We start from the raw sequence: 23700 nt of genomic DNA, 5'->3' as shown, positions 1-23700 counted from the left end.
ATGGTAAAGGGTATGCATGTCTCGGAAGAAATCCGAGCAGCAGAACATGTAGAAACAGGCAGAGAAAGTCCCCATTGACAGTGAGGATAATCACTTGCAGTAACATATTCAAATTCCACAATGTCGCAATTACTGGTTTCTCAGCATGGCCAGATCCAAGCTACAGATGAAGATTCATCGACGAACACTATGTTAATGCTAAAAATAGCATTTCCCTTTTCAATGATAAACAGCAGTGACAGAAGGAAATCAGTGTTCTATGCTTCTATAATTTAAATGACACTCTCGCAATGAAAGGATGACAAATCCAAAGCTGATGAGTTGTTCTTCTGGCGGGGTGGGGGCGGGGGTCAAAGAAAAATCAGCATAATTGCTTTTCCTCAGACAGACCAAAACAACAACTGATATCATTACAAATGACAGCTAAAAAAGAAAACACACAAAAAGAAAAGTCCTGTTGACATAGGTACCAATTACACAATGTAGCTTAATAGAAAGGCATCTCTGACTCGTGCTTTTGCCCACAATGTGAACTAACATTTACTCAACCAGATGTAGCATGAATACCACACTAAATGAAATCATGTTTTCCATTCTAACATTTTAGAAGGTGAAATTTAGTTCAGTTAAATGCTGTTGAAAATATCTCAAATGTTTAAATAAAATAAACCACGTGTCTTCTGAAGTGTACATTGCTATTCTGCGCACAAATCACAATTGAACTTAAGTGAAATTTAAAATCTCTGAGGGATTGCAAAGTACACTTTGAGTAGGAATGCAGAATTAGCAGCTTATTCAAAGGTACATACTTCTTTAAATATGCAGATTTTTGTATTCATGGTTACACATTTCATTCCTGACAAAATTTAATATCAATCTAAGTCTTTAAAATATGTTGTTAATGCAGAGCAGCACGTTCAATACCTGAAGGAGAATAACTGAATGTTACTCATGAGTCATTGAAGGATTCCCCTGCAAAATAATAATCTACTTTTTATTTCAAATTTTTTTTTGCAGTACCCATTCCTATTTTGATTTGCAATATTTGTAAGTTTTTTTTACTTAATGGAGAATATTTCATCTGGAAAATATGTAATGAAATTAAATGTCCTTTATATAGTGAGTTAGTTTGTCTTCATTTTAATTTAAATTTTCCAGCTATAATGTTAAAACCATTAAAATGTTCACTTTAACAAACTGTTCATATATTTGGCTTGTGAAAAGTGAAAATAAATTCAAAAGACAAAGCGATTTGCTTGATATTTTGTACCTTTTCAGGAATGGTGGCTCAGTGGTTAGGACTGCTGCCTCACAGCATCAGGCACCCTGGTTCAAGTCCACCCATTGGATCACTGTCTGTGTGGAGTCTGCACGTTCTCCCCATGCCTGTGCACATTTCTGTGGGGTGCTGCGGTTTCCTCCCACAATCCAGAGGTGTGCAGGTTAGGTGGATTGGCCATGCTAAATTCCCTATTGTCTCCAAGGATATGCAGACTAGGTGGATTAGACATGAGAAATGCAGAGTTACAGAAATAGGGTAGGGGAGTAAGTCTGGGTGGGATGCTTTTTGGAGGGTCTGTGTGGACTCAAGAGGCTGAATGGTTTGCTCCCACAATGCAGAGATTCTGTGAGTCACAAACAATTGTGTCAAATTTGTGGTAACTATCATCAAATATCCGGTTATAATTACTAGTTCATACTTCAAAATGCAATTACATTGTTAATATTTTATAGAATCCCGACAATGTGGAAATAGGCCCTTAGGCCCAACAAGTCCACACCGAACCTCTGAAGAATAACCCACCCAGACCCATCCCCCTACCCTACTACTCTACATTTACCCCTTACTAATGTACCTAACCCACACATCCCTGCACACTATGGGCAATTTAGCACAGCCAATTCACCCGAACCTGCACATTGTGGGAGGAAACCAGAGCACCAAAGGAAATCCACGCAGATGCGGGGAGAATGTGCAAACTCCACACAGACCTGAGGATAGAATCATTTATTTTCATTCAAAAAAAAACACGTTTTCCATAAGCAGCTTAATTTTACTCTGACTTTTGTTCTAATATAGTAAACATGACACCAGCTGCTGATTCTGAAATAATTTTCTACTCTCAACTAAACATACATTTACACTGCAACAATATCTCATTACGAAGCAATTCTTCAGAGTGATGTGCAATACAACATAAAATGTCTGATCAAATCATGGAACAAACAGTGTAATAATGACATTTATTGATATAAAAACTGTTGCAAAGATCTAGTTCATAGTTAATGGCTTGGTAGCACCATAACTGACCTGGCTGGCTAATATTGTTATATATCACTACCAACATTACTAAACAGGTTAGATTTCAAATAGATTGAGCAATTCAAAACTGGGTATCCATGAGGTATTGTGGGCCGTCAAAAGCAAAATTACATTCAACCACAATCTGTAAGCTCCTGGCCCACATCCCGAACTCTCCTAATACCAATAAGACAAGGGATTAACTCTGGTTCAATGAAGAGTGCAGAAGGACATGTCAGGAGCAGCACCAGGCATTCCCAAAAATGAGTTGCCAGCCGGGTGAAGCTATATAATGAGACTACTTGTATGTCAAGTAGCAGAAGCACAATGTAATAAACATGGCTAAGTGAGTGCATAACCAATAATCGCATTAAGCTCTGCAGTATTGTACAGTCAGCTGTGAATGGTGGTGGATAATAAAGAACGAATAGGAAGAGGAAGCTTCACAAATACAATCATAATTCTGAATAACAGGAGCCCAGCACATTAGCACAAAATACAAGGCCGAAGTATTTGCAACCATCTTCAGCTATAAATATTGGTTGGATGATCCACCTCAGTCTCAGATATCTCCAGCAATACAGATGCTGTCTTCATCAGTTGACCCCATGTGATATCAAGAAATGACTGATGGCACAAGGTGTTGCAAAGACTATAGCTCCTAACAATATTGCAGCAATACTACTTACGTGCTCCAGAACAAGCTGCAGCCCTTGCAATGCTGTATTGTTCTAGTACACCTATCAACAGTGACACCTAACTGGCATTATGGAAAACTGCACAGGTCTCCAAAAAGAAGTCCAACTCATTTGCAAGTTATCCATCGATGTACACTTGATCATGAGCAAAATGTACTTTCAAGCAGAATTTGCACAGCAGTAACCTGCTCACAGACATTCAGCTTGGGTTCCACTCGGGCTACTCGGTTCCTTAACATAGACACTGCTGAAAATGTGTTGCTGGAAAAGCGCAGGTCAGGCAGCATCCAAGGAGCAGGAGAATCGACGTTTCGGGCATGAGCCCTTCTTCTCCTGCTCCTTGGACGCTGCCTGACCTGCTGCACTTTTCCAGCAACACATTTTCAGCTCTGATCTCCAGCATCTGCAGTCCTCACTTTCTCCTTAACATAGACAAAACAGCTCAACTCCAGAAGCGAAGTGAGAGTGCCTGCCCTAAACATCAGGGCAATTCAACTGATGAAGGCTTGAGGGAGCCCTAGCCAAATGTAAATAGGAGCAGCATCTCCAATGACTAGAGTCATACTTAGCACAAAGGAAGATCGTTGGTGGTTGGACGCCAATGCATCTCAACCACAGGACATGTCTGAAGTTTCTCAGTGTCATATGCAAGACACTACCATATTCAACTGCTTCATCAATAACTTTGCTTGTATTAAGGTCAGAACGGGGATGTTCAGCAATACTGACAACTCCTTAGACACTCAAACAGTCCACATCGTATGTCATAAGACTTCAACAACATTCAGGCTCAAGGATACGTGGCTCGTCACAACTGTACCACTGAAATGTCAAGCAATGACTGTCTCCAACTAGAGACAATCTAACCAATCTGCCCCATGACATTCAATTATTGGTATTAGCATCACAATCTCCTACTGCTAACATCCTGAGGGTTACCATTGACAAGAAACTGAAGTGGACCAACCACAAAAATACTGCAGCTGCAACACTGGGGCAGAATTGAGCTTTAGTAACCCACCTCCTCATTCTTCAATGCCTATCCACTATCTACAAACACAAGTCAGGAGTGGTGATGGAATACCTTCAGTTTCCTAGAGTAATGGAGCTAACAGTTAAGAAGCTTGACATTGTCCAAGACAAAGCAGACCATTTGACTGGAACCTCATCCACCATCTTCATCACTCACTCCCTTCATCACCAACACACAGTGGAAACAGTGAGTGACATCTACAAGATGCACAGCACGAACTCATCCAGGCTCTTTCAATAGTCTGATCTCAGTCATGGGCTAACTCAGAGAGATGGCCTATTCATTTGAAATGTATGGATGAATCAGATATAATCTGAATAGTCTTGTGAAGGAAGTCATGCCTTAATAACTTAATTCAATGTTTTTGATGAAGTGACAATGTGGATTGATGAGGGTAGTGCAGTAAATGCGGTCAACACAGACATGAGTAGTTGAACAACAAGGGCCCCCTTAGCAGAATGGTCAGCAACGTTCATGCCTGTGGGGTACAGGGGAAAGCGATTAAATGGATCCAAGATTAGCTCAGTGACAGGTAACAAAGGATAATGGCCGATGGATGGTTTTCCAAATGGAAAGCAGTTTCCAGTGGTGTTCCACTAGGGTCAGCTTTGGGTCCCTTGCTGTTATGATTCAAATTAATGAATAGACTTAAATATGGAATACATTATTGGGGAATTTGCACACAATGCAAAAAATTGACTCAAAGGAGTTAACAGCAAATCATGAAGAGGGTGGCTATTGACCACAGGATGATATCAATGGTTTATCAGAGTAGGCAAAAAAGTGACAAATAGATCTCAACCTATGGATGTGCAAGGTTAGGCACTTGAGAAGGCAAACAAACCAAAGGAATACACAATAAACAGGAGGGGACTGAAAAGAATCGAGTTGAGTTAGTTGGACTTCTACTCCTTAGAGTTTAGAAAAATGAGATGACCTAACTGAAATATGTAAAATTCTAAGAGAGCTAGACAGAATAGATGCACAAAATACTTTTCCCTTCGTAGAAGAATTCAAACCAGAGGGTATAAATCTCGGAGTGTGGGGCCACCGAGGTAGGACAGAAATAAGGAAGATTCTTTCCTCTCTGAGTAGTGAATCTGAGGAAATGTTTACTTCAAAAGTCTGATAAGGTTGGGTCATTAAATATAATCCAAGCTGAGACAGATGTAAAACTATTCAAGAAACCAAAGGCTCTGGGGATTGCTGAGTGGAGTTGAGGAGTATCATACTGGCCGTGATCTCACTGAATAGCAGAGTAGACAGAATGGACTAAATGGCTTACTCAATTCTTTTGTCTTACGATCCTCTGGATTCCCAAAGCCTGTCCCCCATGTAAGACACAAGTTAAAAAAACAATGGATTATTCTCTCGGAGCTCCAACAAAATTCAAAAAGCTTGAAGCCAGTTTGCCAAAGCAGTCAGCTTGATTGTCATGGACCACAAGAACACTTCAACTTCACCATCATTGCCAATGCTCCTTCACCATCTTCCAGATCTCTCAATCAATATGGATAAAGGATGCATGGTAACATCGCCACCTGCAGGTCTCCTTGCATGCCACAAACCAACATGACGATTGTTCCTTCACTGTTGCTGGATCACATTCCTGGAACTCCTTTCCTAATGGCATTGTGGATATAGCAGCACCCAAATGAACTGTAGGGATTCAAGAAAGAGATCTCAGCAACATCTTCTCCAGGACAACTATGGATGGGCAATAAATGCTGACCCAGCTCATAATTCCCACATCCAATGAACACATCCTAAAAGCTCCAACAGACTACTTTTAATTTGACCCATCATGGGCTGGGATTTATTTAATATGTGAAATGATGTGTTTTAACATTGGTAAATTGTAAAACAACTGAAAACTCAAACTCTCCAAGTGTATCAATTCATATAACAGTTATATGTTGGAACGAAGCAATAAGTTGCCTCATCAGAGCTTTGCAGATGTTAACACATTTTAAATTGCTTTCATGAATAGAAACTGAATGATGTGAAATTAATCTGGTGGAAAAGTAAAGTGAATTCAAAGTTCAGCCGTGATCTTTTCAGGCAGTGAAGTTTCAAGGAGCTATATGGCCCCCTCCTCCTGTTTCTAATGTTGTGATACAAATTACTATTGGATCAGTGAACTCATAAAAGAAAAAAAACTCTAAGCAACCACCTTCATGAACATGCTAGCTGCGAAAATTGATTTCTATGGATAGGAATCTAACTAGTCTGAGATTTGAGCTGATAAAGTTCCTGCAATGAATAATAAATTCTTGTGATCATACTTGAAAGTCTGAGATGTAAATTTGTAGTGGACTTTCTCCAGGGCATGAAGAGATTGGCATTGACGCAGAGAGCAATGTCCATTGGGGAATACATCACAATTTGAATCAACCTTAGCCCCACCCGACCTTGACACACACCCAACTGCTGGATGTCTTGTTCATACAAGATTTGAATACTACTCTCATTTTGGAAAATGCTCATTGAGAATACGAAGACTCCCAGTGGCCTGCTGTGCACTCAGGGTCCTTTCTCTTACATTCAGTCTAAATCTTGCCACTCTGGGTTGTCTCAAGGTAAGGTTGGTCAGAGCCTTCAGTTATCATCTCTGTTCAGGTCTTCCGTTCCCAAATTGTCTCCACGCTCCATAGTTTGTTTTGATCTGTCATTATTGATACATCACTTAGTTGATCAATTCTCATGGGCTAGGGAGCAATGAGACTTAGTCCACAGGTTCCAACCCTATACAACTGAGATACTGCTCCCTAAGACTATATGGTCTTGGGTCTTTCTATGTTGTATCTGGGTGTGACGACTAACCCTCGGGAGCTCCAGTAAGCTCTTTTATTTACAAACTATTGCATATTAACCTGACCTTTGTAACACAGCTCTCTGGTACAGGTTATTCCATCCTCTCTTCTCAGAATCTCTATGACACTTGTTACATCATGCCATTAATATAGGCATTTTTATTACACTGCACATATACCCCATATTGAAATGAGGACTCATTCCACACTCCATGACTTTTAAGTCATTCGCTCCACCCTCTTGACCTTGAGGCTTTGTACCCTTTGTTCTCTCAGTACTTCATACAAGGTGTGTCACCTTCCGGGTCACAACTCCAAGTTTCTGAAACTTTCTCTTACCTATTATATTTCCCTAACTTCTGGGACTTAAAGTTTAGGATATTCAAGTTGAAATGTGTATCGCCTGAACATCTGAAATGCAAACTTCTTCAAGACGTTATCTTGACTGCATTTTTTTAACCAAACATTAAATGAAGAGAATGTAGGGAAATAGATGGTGACATCTTGCAAAATGTCCAGACTACAGAGGAGGAAGTGCTGGATGTCTTGAAATGGTTAAAGGTGGATAAATCCCCAGGATCTGATCAGGTGTACCCGGGGAACTCTGTGGGAAGCTAGAGAAGTGATTGCTGTGCCTCTTGCTGAGATATTTGTATCATCGATAGTCACAGATGAGGTGCCAGAAGACTGGAGGTTGGCTAACATGGTGCTACTGTTTAAGAAGGGTGGTAAAGACAAGCCAGGGATCTATAGACCGGTGAGCCTGACCTCGGTGCTGGGCAAGTTGTTGGAGGGAATCCTGAGGGACAGGATGTACATGTATTGGGAAAGGCAAGAACTGATTAGGCATAGTCAACATGGCTTTGTGCGTGGGAAATCATGTCTCACAAACTCGATTGAGTTTTTTGAAGAAGCAACAAAAAAGATTGATGAGGGCAGAGCACTAGATGTGATCTATATGGACTTCAGTAAGGCGTTCAACAAGGTTCCCCATGGGACACTGGTTAGCAAGGTTAGATTTCATGTAATATAGGGAGAACTAGCCATTTGGATACAGAACTGGCTCAAAGGTAGAAGACAGGGGGTAGTGGTGGAGGGTTGTTTTTCAGACTGGAGGCCTGTGACCAGTGAAGTGCCACAAGGACAGGTACTGGCTCCTCTACATTTTGTCATTTACATAAATGATTTGGATGCGAGCATAAGAGGTACAGTTAGTAAGTTTGCAGATGACACCAAAATTGGAGGTGTAGTGGACAGCGAAGATGGTTACTCAGATTACAACAGGATCTGGACCAGATGGGCCAATGGGCTGAGAGGTGGCAGATGGAGTTTAATTCGGATAAATGTGAGGTGCTGCATTTTGGGAAAGGAAATCTTAGCAGGACTTATACACTTAATGGTAAGGTCCTAGGGAGTGTTGTTGAACAAAGAGACCTTGGAGTATAGGTTCATAGCTCCTTGAAAGTGGAGTAGCAGGTGGATAGGATAGTGAAGGCGGCATTTGATAGTCTTTCCTTTATTGGTCAGAGTATTGAGGTAGGACTTGGGAGGTCATGTTGCGGCTGTACAGGACATTGGTTAGGCCACTGTTGGAATACTGCATGCAATTCTGGTCTCCTTCCTATCGGAAGGATGTTGTGAAACTTGAAAGGGTTCAGAAAAGATTTACAAGGATGTTGCCAGGGTTGGAGGATCTGAGCTATAGGGAGAGGCTGTACAGGCTGGGGCTGTTTTCCCTGGAGCGTCGGAGGCTGAGGGGTGATCTTATAGAGGTTTACAAAATTATGAGGGGCATGGATAAGATAAATAGACAAAGTCTTTTCCCTGGGGGTGGGGAGTACACAACTAGAGGGCATAGGTTTAGGGTGAGAGGGGAAAGATATAAAAGAGACCTAAGGGGCAACGTTTTCAAGCAGAGAGAATGGAATGAGCTGCCAGAGGATGTGGTGGAGGCTGGTACAATTGCAACATTTAAGAGGCATTTGGATGGGTATATGAATAGGAAGGGTTTGGAGGGATATGGGCCGGGTGCTGGCAGGTGGGACTAGTTTGGGTTGGGATATCTGGTCGGCATGGACAGGTTGGACCGAACAGTCTGTTCCCATGCTGTACATCTCGATGACTCTATGAGACTGCAATAATACAATTTAACATTGAACAATCCTTAAAAAAAGGCATCTTGTCAAAGCATCAAGGCTAAATTACTTGTATTTCATCTCAATCCATTTAATAGGTTTCAGGTTTTGAGTTTACATGTTTACTTCAGTTGGAAAGTCTGTCATATTAATTGAGTCTTTAATGGTAATAAAGTTTTGAACGTGGAAAACACTGACAGCAAAAGTGTAAAATATTCAGTTAAAATGATCATCTTTGGAGCATTTAGCTGAAGTGAATGCTTTGAGCTCAACATCTGGTTGTTGCTAAGTTACACTCATATTTAAATATATCACAGTGCTGAAAGCACTGAAAAATTCTCACCACCATAAGTTCAATCATGCACACACTCATAATACTACTGATAGTTTGAATATTAAGCCTCGAGTCATTAAATGTAACAAATGTATTCTAATGTACAAAAACTCAGATCATAAGCACCAGAATTTTGCAACACAAAGATCCCTAGAGACAAAAACTAAGCTTAGACAGTAAAAAAGATAAAAGACAGTCTGATCGATATGCATAGTTAGCAGATCGCAACACATCAATACATCAAATGCTTTGACTGCCCCCTGCTGTTGAACATAACAGACTAACCTTATACGCACTGCAGTTAATACCATACTAAAGAGTGCCACAGCAGATAAGGCCAAAGTATGCAAAAGCAGTTTATTGTTAAAAGGCTCTGTTCCTGAATGCACATAAAGCGGATTAATTGACAGTTTAAACAGAAGTAAATATCTATGACCTGTTAGCCAATGCAGAAATGTGGCTGCAATGTGACCATGACCTGAATACAGGATTCAAATTCACTTCACATTCAGAATCATGGAAGGGAAAGGTTAGGGCATCTCGTTAATTGAATAGTATATTAGTACAATATTCAGAGCTAATCTTAGTTCTAAAGATCAAAGAAGGAGAATTAGCTTCGGCAAAGATAAAAAATAAAAAATATAAGAAATTAATTGCAGCCATACTTGATAGGGCCACTAACAGGGAAATGTAAGACAATGTTTACATGAAATAAAATTTCAACCTTAAAAGAAAAGTGCTGCAATAATCATAGCCAAGTTCAGCTTACATATTGATCGCATGAGTCAGATTGGCAAAGATAGCTTGGAACAGGAAAGCACAGAGCATTTTCAGGATAATTTCTTAGAATTGAATGTTTGAAAGCCAACCAGATTGTTTAAGAGATGAAAAGAACTGAAGTCGCTGGAATCCAAGCAGTCCTTCCAGGTGAGACAGAGGTTCACCTGCCTCTCTTCCAACTGAGCTTACTGCATCAGATGCTCCTGATGTAATCTTCTCTACATCAGGGAGACCAAACGTAAACTTAGGGAACAGTTCACCTTCCTGCTCCCTTTCCGACATGACCATCCTTGGTCTTCTCCATTGCTGTAACAAACCAAACTGCAAATTGGAGAAACAATACCTTATCTTCTGTCTGGGCAGCCTGCAGGCCAGAGGACTCAACATTGAGTCCACCAATTTCAAATAACCTCCTTCCCCTACCTACCTTCCACTCCTCCAGCCACCTACTAGATTCATTCCTTCCATTGACCAACCATGTCATACCCTCTACTTGTCTTCACCTCACCCCACTTCACTACCTTGTCCTGCCATCCCTTTTATCTGCAGCTCCCCCTACACCCACCCTCAATCATGAAGAAGGGTTACACCAAAATATCGATTTCTCCACCCCCTGATGCTGTCTGGCTTGCTGTGTTCTTCCAGCCTCCTGCCTGTCTAACCAGAAAGGTTGGCTGGTTATTCTAAAACTGCTAAGGTACAATGAGACAAGGTTAATTAACTAGCTTGCCGTGCAAGAGACTCCAGTCAGCAGCAATCATAACTGAATTAAATTTTGGATTCAGTTAAAGAGGAGAAGAGTGGGTCAGAGACTACTATTTTAAATATAAATAAATGCATTTACAAGGGACCACATACAGAAAATTATATTGCAAAATTGGATTAAAGGGTTGGACAGTAAAAATGCTGTGACAGAAATTGAAGGAGTTATTCGAGATTAATTCCTGCTTTGTTACAGGTCTTGGAGCTACAGGGATTGTCAAATGGCATGCATTGTAACATTCAGAAAAGAGAGTTCCAAGGGACTGCTATGTTTGACTAATCCAAAATATTAATTACATTCAATACTCTTGTCGAACAATGGCATGGATTGTTGTAAGGTTTTCAATAGGTCACTCTAAAATGTTCTGGAGTTACCGAAGAGCATTTCCTCGCCACAGTCACAGTCAAGTTAGGGACAGTGAGACTCAGAGGAAATCTCAACACAGGAAGCAAATGTTACACTGCATTGTTCAAAAGTTAACTAAACTGCACAAACAAAGGCAAGATCCAAGGAGCAGGAGACCTGCTCCTTGGATGCTGCCTGACCTGCTGCGCTTTTCCAGCGCTGATCTCCAGCATCTGCAGTCCTCACTTTCTCCTACAAACAAAGGCAGACAACCGAATCACATCAACCTTCCTCTCTTGATATCCACAACACAGTAAAATTAAAACTTTCAAAGACCCTCAAAAGCTGACTTTGATTGTTCCTAACCAGACATATTAAAAGCAACCTCAGACTGTGAATATTCAACCCAAGAGACCAGGTTTGTACTTTAAACAAAAGATTTCAACTATTTATAAATAATACAGTAACATTAGATTAACAAAATTAAACAAACAATAAGCTAATTGGTGTCTATGATTTGAACCCAAGAATCTTTCTTTTCAACCCCACTCACACAAAACATAGAAAGACAATCAAACACAGTTAAGGAATAAATTTGAGAAAATAACAAAACTGGTGAGATTACTTAAGTGGTTTCACAATACTTTGTTTCACAGGTATATATGATGACTTCTTGGCTGGTTTTCTGAAGATATGGATCGGGGCCATCTTTTGAGTTCATCCTGAGGAAGTTTGAGCAAAACTTCCAACATTGTTTCTATTCTCTGAACTTCCAATGGCTGAAAGTGGCAGGAAGCATGTAAGTCTTTACATTCTAGCATCTATAGCTAAACTCGTTCTCTTAGAAACACCAGTCCAAAAAATAAAACAGCTCAAACTCTCCAGCCTCTTGCTCTATTTGACCATCATGTTCTCTTCCAGATTTGCAGGCACCAATTCCCAGGTACTGACCTTGCTACTAGCCAAACATCCACTTTCTGGTCAGACATACTGCTTTGCTTAGTGATAAAGCATCGATGGAGTACTTTGATCAAGAACTAACCTGCAATTAAGTTTCAGGCCTGGCCTCTCAAAGACGAGCTTATTTGTCCCGTGTTTTCAAAAAAAAAATAAGTTGCTGCTCACTGTCCAATGTTCAGCTTCAGCTCACAGTTCCCAGTTCAGATCTTCAAATCAAACTTGACAGAACAATAAAACAAAATAAGAAAAAACAGTGAGTCCAATGTGTAGATGGTGACTTATTGAATGGACAAGAGTAGCTGGATGGCTCTGTGCTGCAAAAAGTCAGGATGAACTTGGGATGAAGTCCCAGGATTAATAGGCAGCAAACATTGGTATCAGGGATCCAGGGAAAACTCTTTGGAGTTGTGGGAGCTCAGAAAACATATCTGCCACTGACAGCTGTGTAAGCAAGAGGTGAGTTTGAAAGCCCATGTGTAGTAGTTGCTGGTGGAACTGAGTCATTTAGAGTTCAGGGGGAAAAAAAAATCCAGGCTCAGTACTAGCTGTTCATGCAAAGCTGGAATGGCATCTGTGAGAGAAATTTCCAAGTGCTAGAGAGAGGTTTCCAAGATTCCAAGGGAATGTAAGACCATAAGACACAGGTGCGGCAATTAGGCCATTCGGCCTATCAAGTCTGCTCTGCTAATCAATCATGGCTGATTGATTTTTCAACTCCATTTTCCTGCTTTTCTCTCTCATAACCTTTGATCCCCTTAACAATCGACAACTTATCTACCTCTGTTTCAAATATACAGAATGACCTGGCCACCACATCCTTCTTTGGCAGTGAATTCCACAGATTCATCACTCTTTGGCTGAAGGGTCTTCCAGAAAATGGTCCACATTGTCCCAGAAAAAGTGAACTACCAGATGGCAAAAGTGAGCCAGTCTATCACAGAGCAACTTTTAAGAGAATTTCAAGGCTGTTTTGTCAGAAGTGCAGCATCATACTCCTTTGCGAAGATTTCATGAATTACAGTGACCCACATTATCATGAACATTTGGGGGAGATTGGTGACAAATCCATGGACTCGGTCTTGATCCTGTTTGTCGTTTGATGCATTATATTAAGTTTGACCATTATTTTTCCTGTTAGCTATATCTCCTCATTTGAAGTTTAGGATAGATGATTAAAAGTTAAATCTATTTTTGCAGCCCAAACCTATTCTTGTCATAAAACACAAAACACAAAATGATTAATGTGCAAAAATTCCTTGCTGACTAAAGAAACCTGCTGAATTGGTAAAAACAAACACAGCCTAAGATCTCTATAATTAGCCTGGTTAAATATGACCATAAGACATAGGAACAGAAGTTAGGCCATTCAGCCCACCGAGCCTGCTCCGCCATTCAATCATGGCTGATAAGTTGCTCAACTCCATTCTCTCACCTTCTCCCTGTAACCTTTGATCCCCTTAACAATCAAGATCCTGCCTATCTTTGTCTTCAATAGACTTAGTGACCTGGCCTCCACAGCCTTGTATGGACAATGAATTCCGTAGATTCACCACTCTTTCGCTTTACTCTAAGGCTACCTCCTCGGGTCCTGGTCTCTCCTAATGCTAATGAAAACATTGTTCCAAAGTCCACTCTATCAAGGCCATTCTGTAAGTTTCAATTAGGTGCCCCTCTCATCCTTTTAAACTCCATCGAGTATAGACTCAGCATCCTCAAAAGTTCCTCATATGTTAAGCCTTCCATTCCTGGGATCATTCTCGTGAATCCCCTCTGGACCCACTCCAGGGCAAGTGCATATTTCTTGAGATATGAGGCCAAAAATTGCTCACAATATTCTAAATGTGGTCTGACCAGAGTCTTATGGAGCCTCAGAAGTACATTCCTGTTTTGATATTCCAGCCCTCTCAAAATAAATGCAAACATTGTATTTGCCTTCCTGACTACTGACTCAAGAGAACCCTAGATCAGAACTCCCTAGTCCCTTTGCACTTCAGTTTTCTGAATTTTCTCCATGTTTAGAAAATAGTCCATGCCTCTCTTCTTCCTACCAAAGTGCATGACCGCATACTTTCCCACATTATACTCCATCTGCCACTTCTTTGCCCACTCTCCTAACCTGTCTAAATCTTTCTGCAGCCTCCCCGCCTCCTCAATGCTACCTGCCCCTCCATCTATCTTTGTATCATCTGCAAACTTAGCCAGAATGCCCTCAGTTCCTTCATTTGGATCATTAATGTGTAAAGTTGTGATCCCAACACTGATCCTTGTGGAACACCACTAGTCACTGGCTGCCAGCCTGAGAATCTATCTATGCTAGTATCTTGCCTCTAAGACCATGGACCCTGATCTTACTCAGTAGCCTCCTAAAAAATGAAGTCAATAACATCCATTGGCTCTCCTTGGTCTAACCTGCTCATTACTTCCTCAAAAGGTTCTAGCAGATTTGTCAGGCATGACCACCCCTTGATAAAACCATGCTGACTTTGCCCTACTTTACCATACACTTGCAAGTATTCTGAAATTTCATCTTTCACAATGGACTCCAAACTCTTACCAATGACAGAGGTCAGGCTAATCGGCCTGTAATCTTCCATCTTTTGTCTTAAACAGGGAAATTACTCTGGGACCCTCCCTGACTCCAGCGATTCAGAGAGATCACTACTAATGCCTCCACTATCTCTTTAGCTATCTCCTTCAGATCTCTGGGGTACAGTCCATCTGGTCCAGGTTATTTATTCACCTTCAGACCTTTCAGTTTTTCTAGCACCTTCTTGATGATGGCCACCACACACACACATCTCTGCCACCTCACCCCCAACTCTCTTGAATTTTTGCAATATTACTCATGTCATCCACCTGAAGACTGACACAAAGTAATTGTTCAATTCCTCCACCAATTCTTTGTGCCTCTTCACTATTTCTTCAGCATCATTTTCTGAAATTAAAATTAGCGGAGAAGTGGGACTAAAAGGGAATTGGTACATCCTCCAATCTCAGTCATTACATATTTCAGAACACTCACAAAACATACATTCTCATCAGAAAGGGATTTGGATAGTTTTTTTTTCCTCATTGGTAATTGGACTGTCAAATTCTCTTTTCCATTAGTAGTGAGATAGGATCAGTGAACATTTTTGACAGGAACATTTTGATTCTCTTGTCAATCAAGAATCTAAGGTTATGGGGGCAAACAGAAAAGTTGAGTTTATGCAACAACCAGAGTAACAATGATCTTCTCAAACTGGGGAGCAAACCCAAGGGGTCATATAGCCTACTGCTGCTTCTACATGATCAAATGTGCATACAAGTTATGCCTTGTAGGTGATGGAAAGACTTTGGGGATTTAGTGTTCTCCCCAGATTCCTACTAACACCAACTCTTGCCAGGGTTCCAACATTCTACATTTGATCAAATTTTGTTGTAATATCAAGGACAGCCCTCTTTTACCTCATGTCCAGGTCTTCTGGCCGCGTGTGGATGCAGGCTGAAGTGGGTTCTGGAACTGAGTGGCAGAACAAAGACGTCTTATTGGTGAACAGGTTATTCATGATTACGAGTCAAGATTAGAGTAGTGCTGGAAAAGCACAGCAAGTCAGGCAGCATCAGAGGAGCAGGAAAATCGATGTTTCAGGCAAAAGCCCTTCATTAGGAAATTCCTAATGAAGGGGCTTTTGCCCGAAACGTCGATTTTCCTGCTCCTCGGATGCTGCTTGACATGCTGTGCTTTTCCAGCACACCTCTAATCTTGACTCTATTCATGATTACATATTGCTTAGTAGCACTGTCACCAACATATTCCATCAAAGGGTTGCTGATTGAGGATGGACTGATAGAGCAATATTTGCTAACATTGGATTTGTACTTTTTTTTTGGAGACAGGGTACCCATGGGCACTTTATTGGATAGGCACTAGTGTTATAGATGTACGGCTAGTTCAGAAACATAAATCTTTGCTGTTATGTAATGAGCCAAATGCTGGGTGCTGTAATCACACATTCCTTCCATGAAGATGCAAATTTAAATCCATCATTAATAATCTTAATGGAACATAGTACAAAATTCTCTCAGAAGTCCTGGAAATGTTGCAAAGCATAACTGATCATTCAGGCACACAATGCATGCAAGATTACAAACAAGAAAAAGGGGAAACTCTTCCACCTGTGTGACTATTAAGCAGAGACACTTGTCAATGATACAACAGTTATCCTCAGTCCCTTTATTCCATATTTATGTAAATAAAGAACATAGAGATTTTTAAAAATCAAATTTTCATTATAGCCTTGGATTTGTTACAATCCAAAACAGGTCAGCAATCCATTTTTCAAAAAGAAAGATTTCACAGAATCATAGAATTGTTACAGTGCAGAAGAAGGACATTCATTCCATTGTGTCTGCACTGGCTGTTGGAACATTCTGGCTTTGTGTCATTTGCCTACGTTTTGCTTTTAAGACTGCACATTGTTTCTCTTTAAATAATGATCTAATGCCCACTTGAATGCTTCAATCAAAGCAACCACCACCACACTTCCAGACAGTGGATTCAAAACTCAAACCACTTGCTGTGTGAAAAAAGTTAATTTTTACATCACATTTACTTTTTCTGCAAAACACATTAAAACCAGACCCTCTGGTTCTCTATCAGTTTAAAAGCAAGAATAGTTTCTCCCCACTTACTTTGTCTGGACCCTTATGATTTTGACAACTTTGATCAAATCTTCCTTCAGGCCTACTGCTCTCCAAGAAAAACAATACTAACATCTCCAATCAATCCTCATAACTAATCATCTCATCCCCGGAACTACTAATGCAAACCTCTTCTGCACTCTCTTCAATGTGTCCATATTCTCCTGTAGTGTGGCATCTAAAACTATAACACAATACTGCAGCAGAGGTTTAACCAATGCACAATACAAGTTTGGAATAATCTCCCTGCTCATGTACTGTATGCCCTAATTTATAATTCTGAGAACATTAGATTAGATTAATTCCCTACAGTATGGAAACAGGCCCTTCAACCCAACAAGTCCACACCGACCCTCCGAAGAGTAACCCACCCAAACCCATTCCCTATATTTACCCGACTAATGCACCTAACACTATGGGCAATTTAGCATGGCCAATTCACCTGACCTGCATATCTTTGGATTGTGGGAGGAAACCGGAGCACCCAAAGGAAACCCACGCAGACACGGGGAGAATGTGCAAATTCCACACAGACACTCGCCTGAAGCAGGGAATGAACCTGAGTCCCTGGCACTGTGAGGCAGCAGTGCTAACCATTGAGCCACCGTGCTGCCCCCAATGCATGTTTTATTAAGAGCTCTCTCTTACTGCCCTGCCACCTCTAAGAACTTATACATCATCAGGTCTCTGTGCTCCTGCATATCCTTTAGAATAATACTAAGATAAAACAATGAACTGTCAATGCTGGAGGTCTGAAACAAAAGCAAACATTGCCAGTGAAACTCAGCAAATCTGGCAGCATTTGTGGGGAGAAAGGAGAGTTAATTTTTCAAGTCTGGTGACTCTTCGTTAGTACTCTTCTAATGAATAGTCACCAGGCTTCAAATGTTAATTCTGCTTTCTCTCCATCAGCAATTTCTGTTTTCTCTTTAGAATAGTACTGTCACTGCATTCCGTCACTCCATTTTTCTTTGTACCACAATGCATCATCTCATATTGTCTTCTCCAAATTGAACTTGATCTGCCAGTTCACAAAGTGCATCAAAGTCCTTTGGAAGTTTACCATTGTCTTCCTCACAGTTTGCAACATACCCAAGGCTTTTCTTGTCACAAACTTAGAATATGTCCCTGGTATATTGATATCTGGATCATTTACGTAAATCAAGAAATGCAAGGCACCAATACTAACACCTTGGAACTCCACCACAAACCTTCCTCAACCCAATACACATTAACTAGTATTCTGTTTTCCTATATCTCAACCAATTTCATATCCACACTACTACCACCCCTTTCATTCCATGCCCTGTAAAAGGTCCTCAAAGGCTGTTGTTCAGGACAGTATTGAACAACTTTTTGAAGTTCACATACGCCACATCAACAGCCTTTCCCACATTGACACACTCCATTATGTCTTTAAAAATCTCGAGCAAGTTAGAGATATCCCTTAAGAAATCCATGTTGAATCCTCCCAATTAATTCACTTCTCAATGTTTTGAAGCATTTCACAACCAGCAAAAGGTGCGTCTTCTCAGTTTCCTGGCAAATTTCCAAACTAGCTATCAGCAGTAATGCCCTTTCTGGCAATGCTTTCCTCAGCCCCTGCCACCTCCCCTGCCAACCACAGCTGGGCAAATCTTTCAGATTTCTTCGATTGCCTTTAACCAGAGAATGCTTTCCATCCCACACTCCACCCGATCACCCAAAGCAAGGACAGTCTCCCCCGCTCTACTAACCCATTGTCTGTAAGCTTTTGTCCCTTCAAAACCTCATATTTTTCTCTTTCTGCCTGCACTTCTGCAAATAGAATATCAGCCCAGCTTTTCTTGCCTCAATTTTCAGCAGTGAGAATTTTGAGCATTGCTCATTAAATCTTGAGGCCCTCTTGTTCCCATGGTAACCAAGCCACATTGCAATGTTGCTAAGCAGAGGTGCACAACTTCAAAGCAAGTCCCTTTCCTGGAGCTTCACTTTTACTTGAGATTACAAAGGCAGTTTAAAACATAATCTTGTAAATTCCACACTTGTAACAATTGGACTCACCTTAAAAACTAGGACAAGCATTTATCCTTCTCACTTAGAAATGTAATCACAGCAACAATATAAGTGGTGGTACTACTTACACAGGAGTTCTGACTTCTGAGCTCAGCATTCTGCATCAAGACTGGTTGCTGTGAAACGGCCACACAGGCAACAACTTAAACCACTTCACAGCCCTTCTCAAGAAAAACACAATCCTGGTCAGCACTTCCGAACCAAGAAGTTATAATGAGCTGTAGGAAAATCTCGTCACAAATGCTTTCATATTTCAAAATTCAGCAATGGATTTATTTCCCTTCCAGCTGCTGTCACAACATATCTTCGATAGTTCAGGAGTATGAATCGCCTATTTCATTATGCCCCTACCTTCTCCCTGGTTGATTTTTCAGGATCAGGTTAATTATTATAATGCGACTAGGCAACCCAGCCTTTGACTTCAATACGGGTTCACTCACCAATGCCATATGGTTTTAATTAAAATTAGTGTGTTGACAAAAAGCAATTAGTACAAGCAAATCTTATTTCTGCACATTTTAAAGCAAAGACTGTCAGCAATCTTTGATAGTTTATCATTGGTCACATTTTAATGTGCGCTGCAATCTATTAGCAAAATGAGCACTAGATCATCAAAACTGGCTCCGACACTGAGAGCAGAGGCATTTCCTGCTGTATTCACTATTGTTTTATACAAAGTTAAAAATCACGCAACACCAGGTTATAGTCTAACTAGCATATTTAGAAGCACGACCTTTTGGGGCGCTAGTGCTTCCAAATAAACCTGTTGGATCATAACATGGCGTTGTGTGATTTTTAACTTTGTACACCCTAGTCCAACACTGGCTCCTCCAAATGATTGTTTTATACATGATTTGGAGATGCCGGTGTTGGACTGGGATGCACAAAGTTAAAAATCACACAACACCAGGTTATAGTCCAACAGGTTTAATTGGAAGCACACTAGCTTTCGGAGCGACGCTCCTTCATCAGGCGATATCAGCTCCGAAAGCTAGTGTGCTTCCAATTAAACCTGTTGGACTATAACCTGGTGTTGTGTGATTTTTAACATTGTTTTATACGGCAGCCTGCAGATGGCATTACTATTCTGTAAGTCAAGAAATTAATGTGCATTCCATGTCAAGGATATGCTGTGAGAAAGAACTAACAACAAAAGAAGCATCATTTGAGATTATTTGCAGCTGAGGGAATATTAGATTTTCTCAGTTTAAGAGGCAACAGTCAAACATTCAAATGTTGTGATAATGAAAACTATTTCATAGATGATTTAGGCTACTTGTGACTTTTATGTACAGTTGAGTAACTTAAGGTCTAACCATTTAGGGAGGAGGAAGGTAAGGAGGAGATAGTCCTGAAGTGCTGGTGATATGATAAGTAGAAAAATTCATGTCCAAAGGTTGCTGTTTCAAGCTTAAAACAAATTACTTGAGAAAATTGAACAATTGCTCAATATCTAGCACCCTAAAAATCCTAATTTACAGCTTTTACTTTGTGATGTGGTAAATCACCAAATTCAGTTTTGTTTCCAAAAGCATACCACAGAAATTTATATTCATGTCTTCAATGAGAATCCAAGCATTTAAGAAAAAAATATAATAACCAGTCTGCAAGGTCCAGGGATATTTGAAACAAACTCTGCAACACGATAAATGTATGGCTGGTAATGAACTCCTCCCCTATATAGTCCACCTTTATAGCAACATGAATCACACAGGCCCTGTATCCAAGTGGAAATATTAAATACCCATCTGTTCAGTCCTCTATTTCACCCGAAGTGGAAGAGACTATCCAAAAAGATAGCATTCTTGAAAGCTTCATAAACATAACATTTTGACAGGTATAGTTACAATACTCAAGGAATGTGGCATTATTTTGATCAGAGCAATCTGCTTAATCAGTATTGCTGCTGCATTCAGTATCCACCCATGTGCAGCAGTAATTCTTTACAGAATGCAATGCAACAATGGTGAGGAAGGTTATCAGAAATTGCAGCAAGAGCTTGATCACCTGGGGAAGTGGGCCGAGAAATGGCAAATGGAGTTTAATGTGGACAAATGTGAGGTGTTGCATTTTGGAAAGTCAAGGAGGAAGTGTTTCATGATGAATGGTTGGGCCTTAAGGATGTAGTGGAACAGAGGGATTCTGGAGTTCAGGTGCACAGTTCTCTGAAAGTGAAGTCACAGGTAGACAGGGCAGTGAATGCGGCTTTTGGCACACTGGCCTTCATCAATTAGGGCACTGAGTAGAGAAGTTGGACAGTTATGTTTTAGTAGTACAGGATGTTGGTGAGATGGCACTTAGAGTATTGTGTTCAATTTTGGTCACATTGTTATAGAAAGGGCATTATTAAACTGGAAAGAGTGCAGAAGAAAACTTCAAGGATGCTGCCAGGACTCAAGGGAGTGAGCTACAGGGAGAGGTGAAGCAAGCGAGGACTTTTCTTCTTTGGTGAATAGGGGACTGAGGGAATTGTTGGGCGGGGGGGGGGGCTCTTATAGAAGTGCATAAGATCATGAGGGGAATGGATAGGGTGCACTCAGTTTTTTTAACACAGGGTTGGGGGTTTGAGGACAAGAGGGTGAGAGGGCATCAGTTTAAGGTAAGAGGGTAAAGAATAAATGGGAAGTTTAGGGGCAACTTTATTTTTTACACAGAGGGTAGTACACACATGGAATGAACTGCCAGTGGAAATTGGTGAGATGGGTACATTAGCAGCATTTAAGAGGTATTTGGACAAATACATAGATGGGAAAGGATTAGAAGATATGGGCCAAGTGCAGGGAAATGGGCTTATAACGTGGATGGACATTTTGGTCAGTATGGTCCAGTTTGGGCCGAAGGGCCTGTCTCCATGCTGTAGGTCTCCATTCTCTGTAAGTCATCAACAGTATTTGACAGCATCGCCCAACAGAGTGACCTATTCCACCATGGACAAACAAAGCAAACCTCTGGGAGCACGCTGCTCTCTAAATCACATATCATCCTGACTCAGACATATCACGTGTTGAATCATCAATAGTAGTTCTAATGCCAGAATTCCTATGCACCATAAACATGATGGTAGCAAAGGCACGATAGCTATAGTGGCTCACAGAACAGCACCGCACCCACCTTCTCAGGAAAACTCAGGAAAATAAAAAATGGTTGTGCAACATGACTCACATACAGAACACACAAAATTATCAAAAAGGAAATGAGATTAAACAAAATAAAATGGAGACTTAGATAAATATGATTGCTAAGTGGCAATTATTTTGAGAACGTTTGATGCAGGCTCTGGAAACTGAAAAACAAGTGCTTTTGAACAATGAGATCAACTAAAAAAACAGATCTCGCCACAAATACTTCTGTGAAAGCTGCAAAACATGTTAGAATTATGTACCATTGCAAAACTCATCTCAACTATCTTGATGAGCAATATGTCCCTTTCCCAATTTTATTGTCATGGTCTATTAGAATCCTAATGAAGAATGATATAATACAAAGTAAATACTTTTCTCTTACAAATCACATGAATCACTTTCAACTTACCATCAGACTATACAACTGGTGTTTCAGGTTAAGTGTTTCTTTTAGACCCTGGCAGATTTTCCATTCTACTCATTTGAATAGAAGGAAATAAATTGGCACATTTGCCGAGGGTTGTCTAGCCTACAACAGTGCATTTACACTCCAGCACGAAGTTGGAAATGACTCCCAACCTTTCATTCACAATGGGACCCATATTAGACAATAGGCAATTCAAAAACAGTTTACAAAGTATCCAGCTGAGCAGGTAAATTATTTGCAGAGTTGCAGGTCCAAAAGCCAAGCTCACAATGGGTGAAAAGTACACAGATGGAACACATTTTTGTTTACTTCACAAACAAATAAACCAACTGAATATTCAACTAAGACTAAGTCAAAATAGAAACTACCAATGAATAAATGATCTATTATGAGAATAATTATATGCACAATTCAACAATTCATATTAAATAAATCCATGTACCTGTACTGGCGCTTGTAACAATGGCACTGGTTGCTGAATTAACTGGAGTGTAGCCATTGACTTGTTTCATTCTTTTCAAGTGAGACCTCCCATTATAGTGAACCTCAGCCTGTTCTGCAGAGTTCAGTTGAATGTTACACACTTCACACAACGCTAGTCCTATTTTTCTTTTCTTTATGTTCAACTGATAGTCCAAGTATTCATTACTTAATATCTTTCCACTGGTGTAAGTGCAAAGGTCGACTGATTTCATCGCAACATCTTCAGTAATCTGCTCAGGACTCAGTGGGCGTTTCATACCTGCAATAGTTTTAAACACAAGACATTTAGACAACCAGATCACACATTAACCATAATTCTTAAACTGAATGTGAAATTTAGACACTACTTCTTTCAAAATAAAACTGTAACATGTTGAATTACTGAGTAAGTGAGCAAAAATGGGACGATGGAATATTACGTTGGAAAGTGAGAGATACTCAAGTTTGCTGGAAGGAACAGATCTGCAAGTATTTCTTAAACAGGAGGAGATTAGCAATTGTAAGTCACTGAAGGCTAACATGCATGTGCAGCAGGCAGTTAGGAAGGCTAATGGCAGATTGATCATTATCACAAGGTGACTTGAGTACAGGATCAACAAACTCTTGCTTCAATTTTATAGTACAGGGTGAGACCACACCTGGGAGTCATGTGCACAGTTTTGGTCCCTGTGCCTGAGGAAGGATATTTTGCACAGAGAGTGCATGCAATGAAGGGTCACCAAGACTTGTTCTTGGAACAGGAGAGCTGTCCTATGAGGAAATTAGAA

The 23700-nt window shown here is 40.5% G+C and overlaps 1 protein-coding gene across 2 annotated transcripts in view; it reads right to left on the bottom strand.

The window, feature by feature from the left end:
• Window positions 1–23700, bottom strand: part of znf385b (zinc finger protein 385B) — a 435743-nt gene that overhangs the window by 334233 nt on the left and 77810 nt on the right. For both annotated transcript variants that reach the window (XM_072579097.1, XM_072579096.1), the window contains exon 2: window positions 22893–23192. In XM_072579097.1, the coding sequence (XP_072435198.1) occupies window positions 22893–23190 (298 nt within the window). In that variant the 5' untranslated portion in view covers window positions 23191–23192. The remainder of the gene's footprint in view (window positions 1–22892; window positions 23193–23700) is intronic.

This window comes from Chiloscyllium punctatum, chromosome 10 (assembly GCF_047496795.1).
Source record: "Chiloscyllium punctatum isolate Juve2018m chromosome 10, sChiPun1.3, whole genome shotgun sequence".
Classification (NCBI taxonomy): Eukaryota; Metazoa; Chordata; class Chondrichthyes; order Orectolobiformes; family Hemiscylliidae; genus Chiloscyllium; species Chiloscyllium punctatum.
The sequence above is the reverse complement of the archived record's forward strand: the minus strand, read 5'-3'. Positions and strand labels throughout refer to the sequence as shown.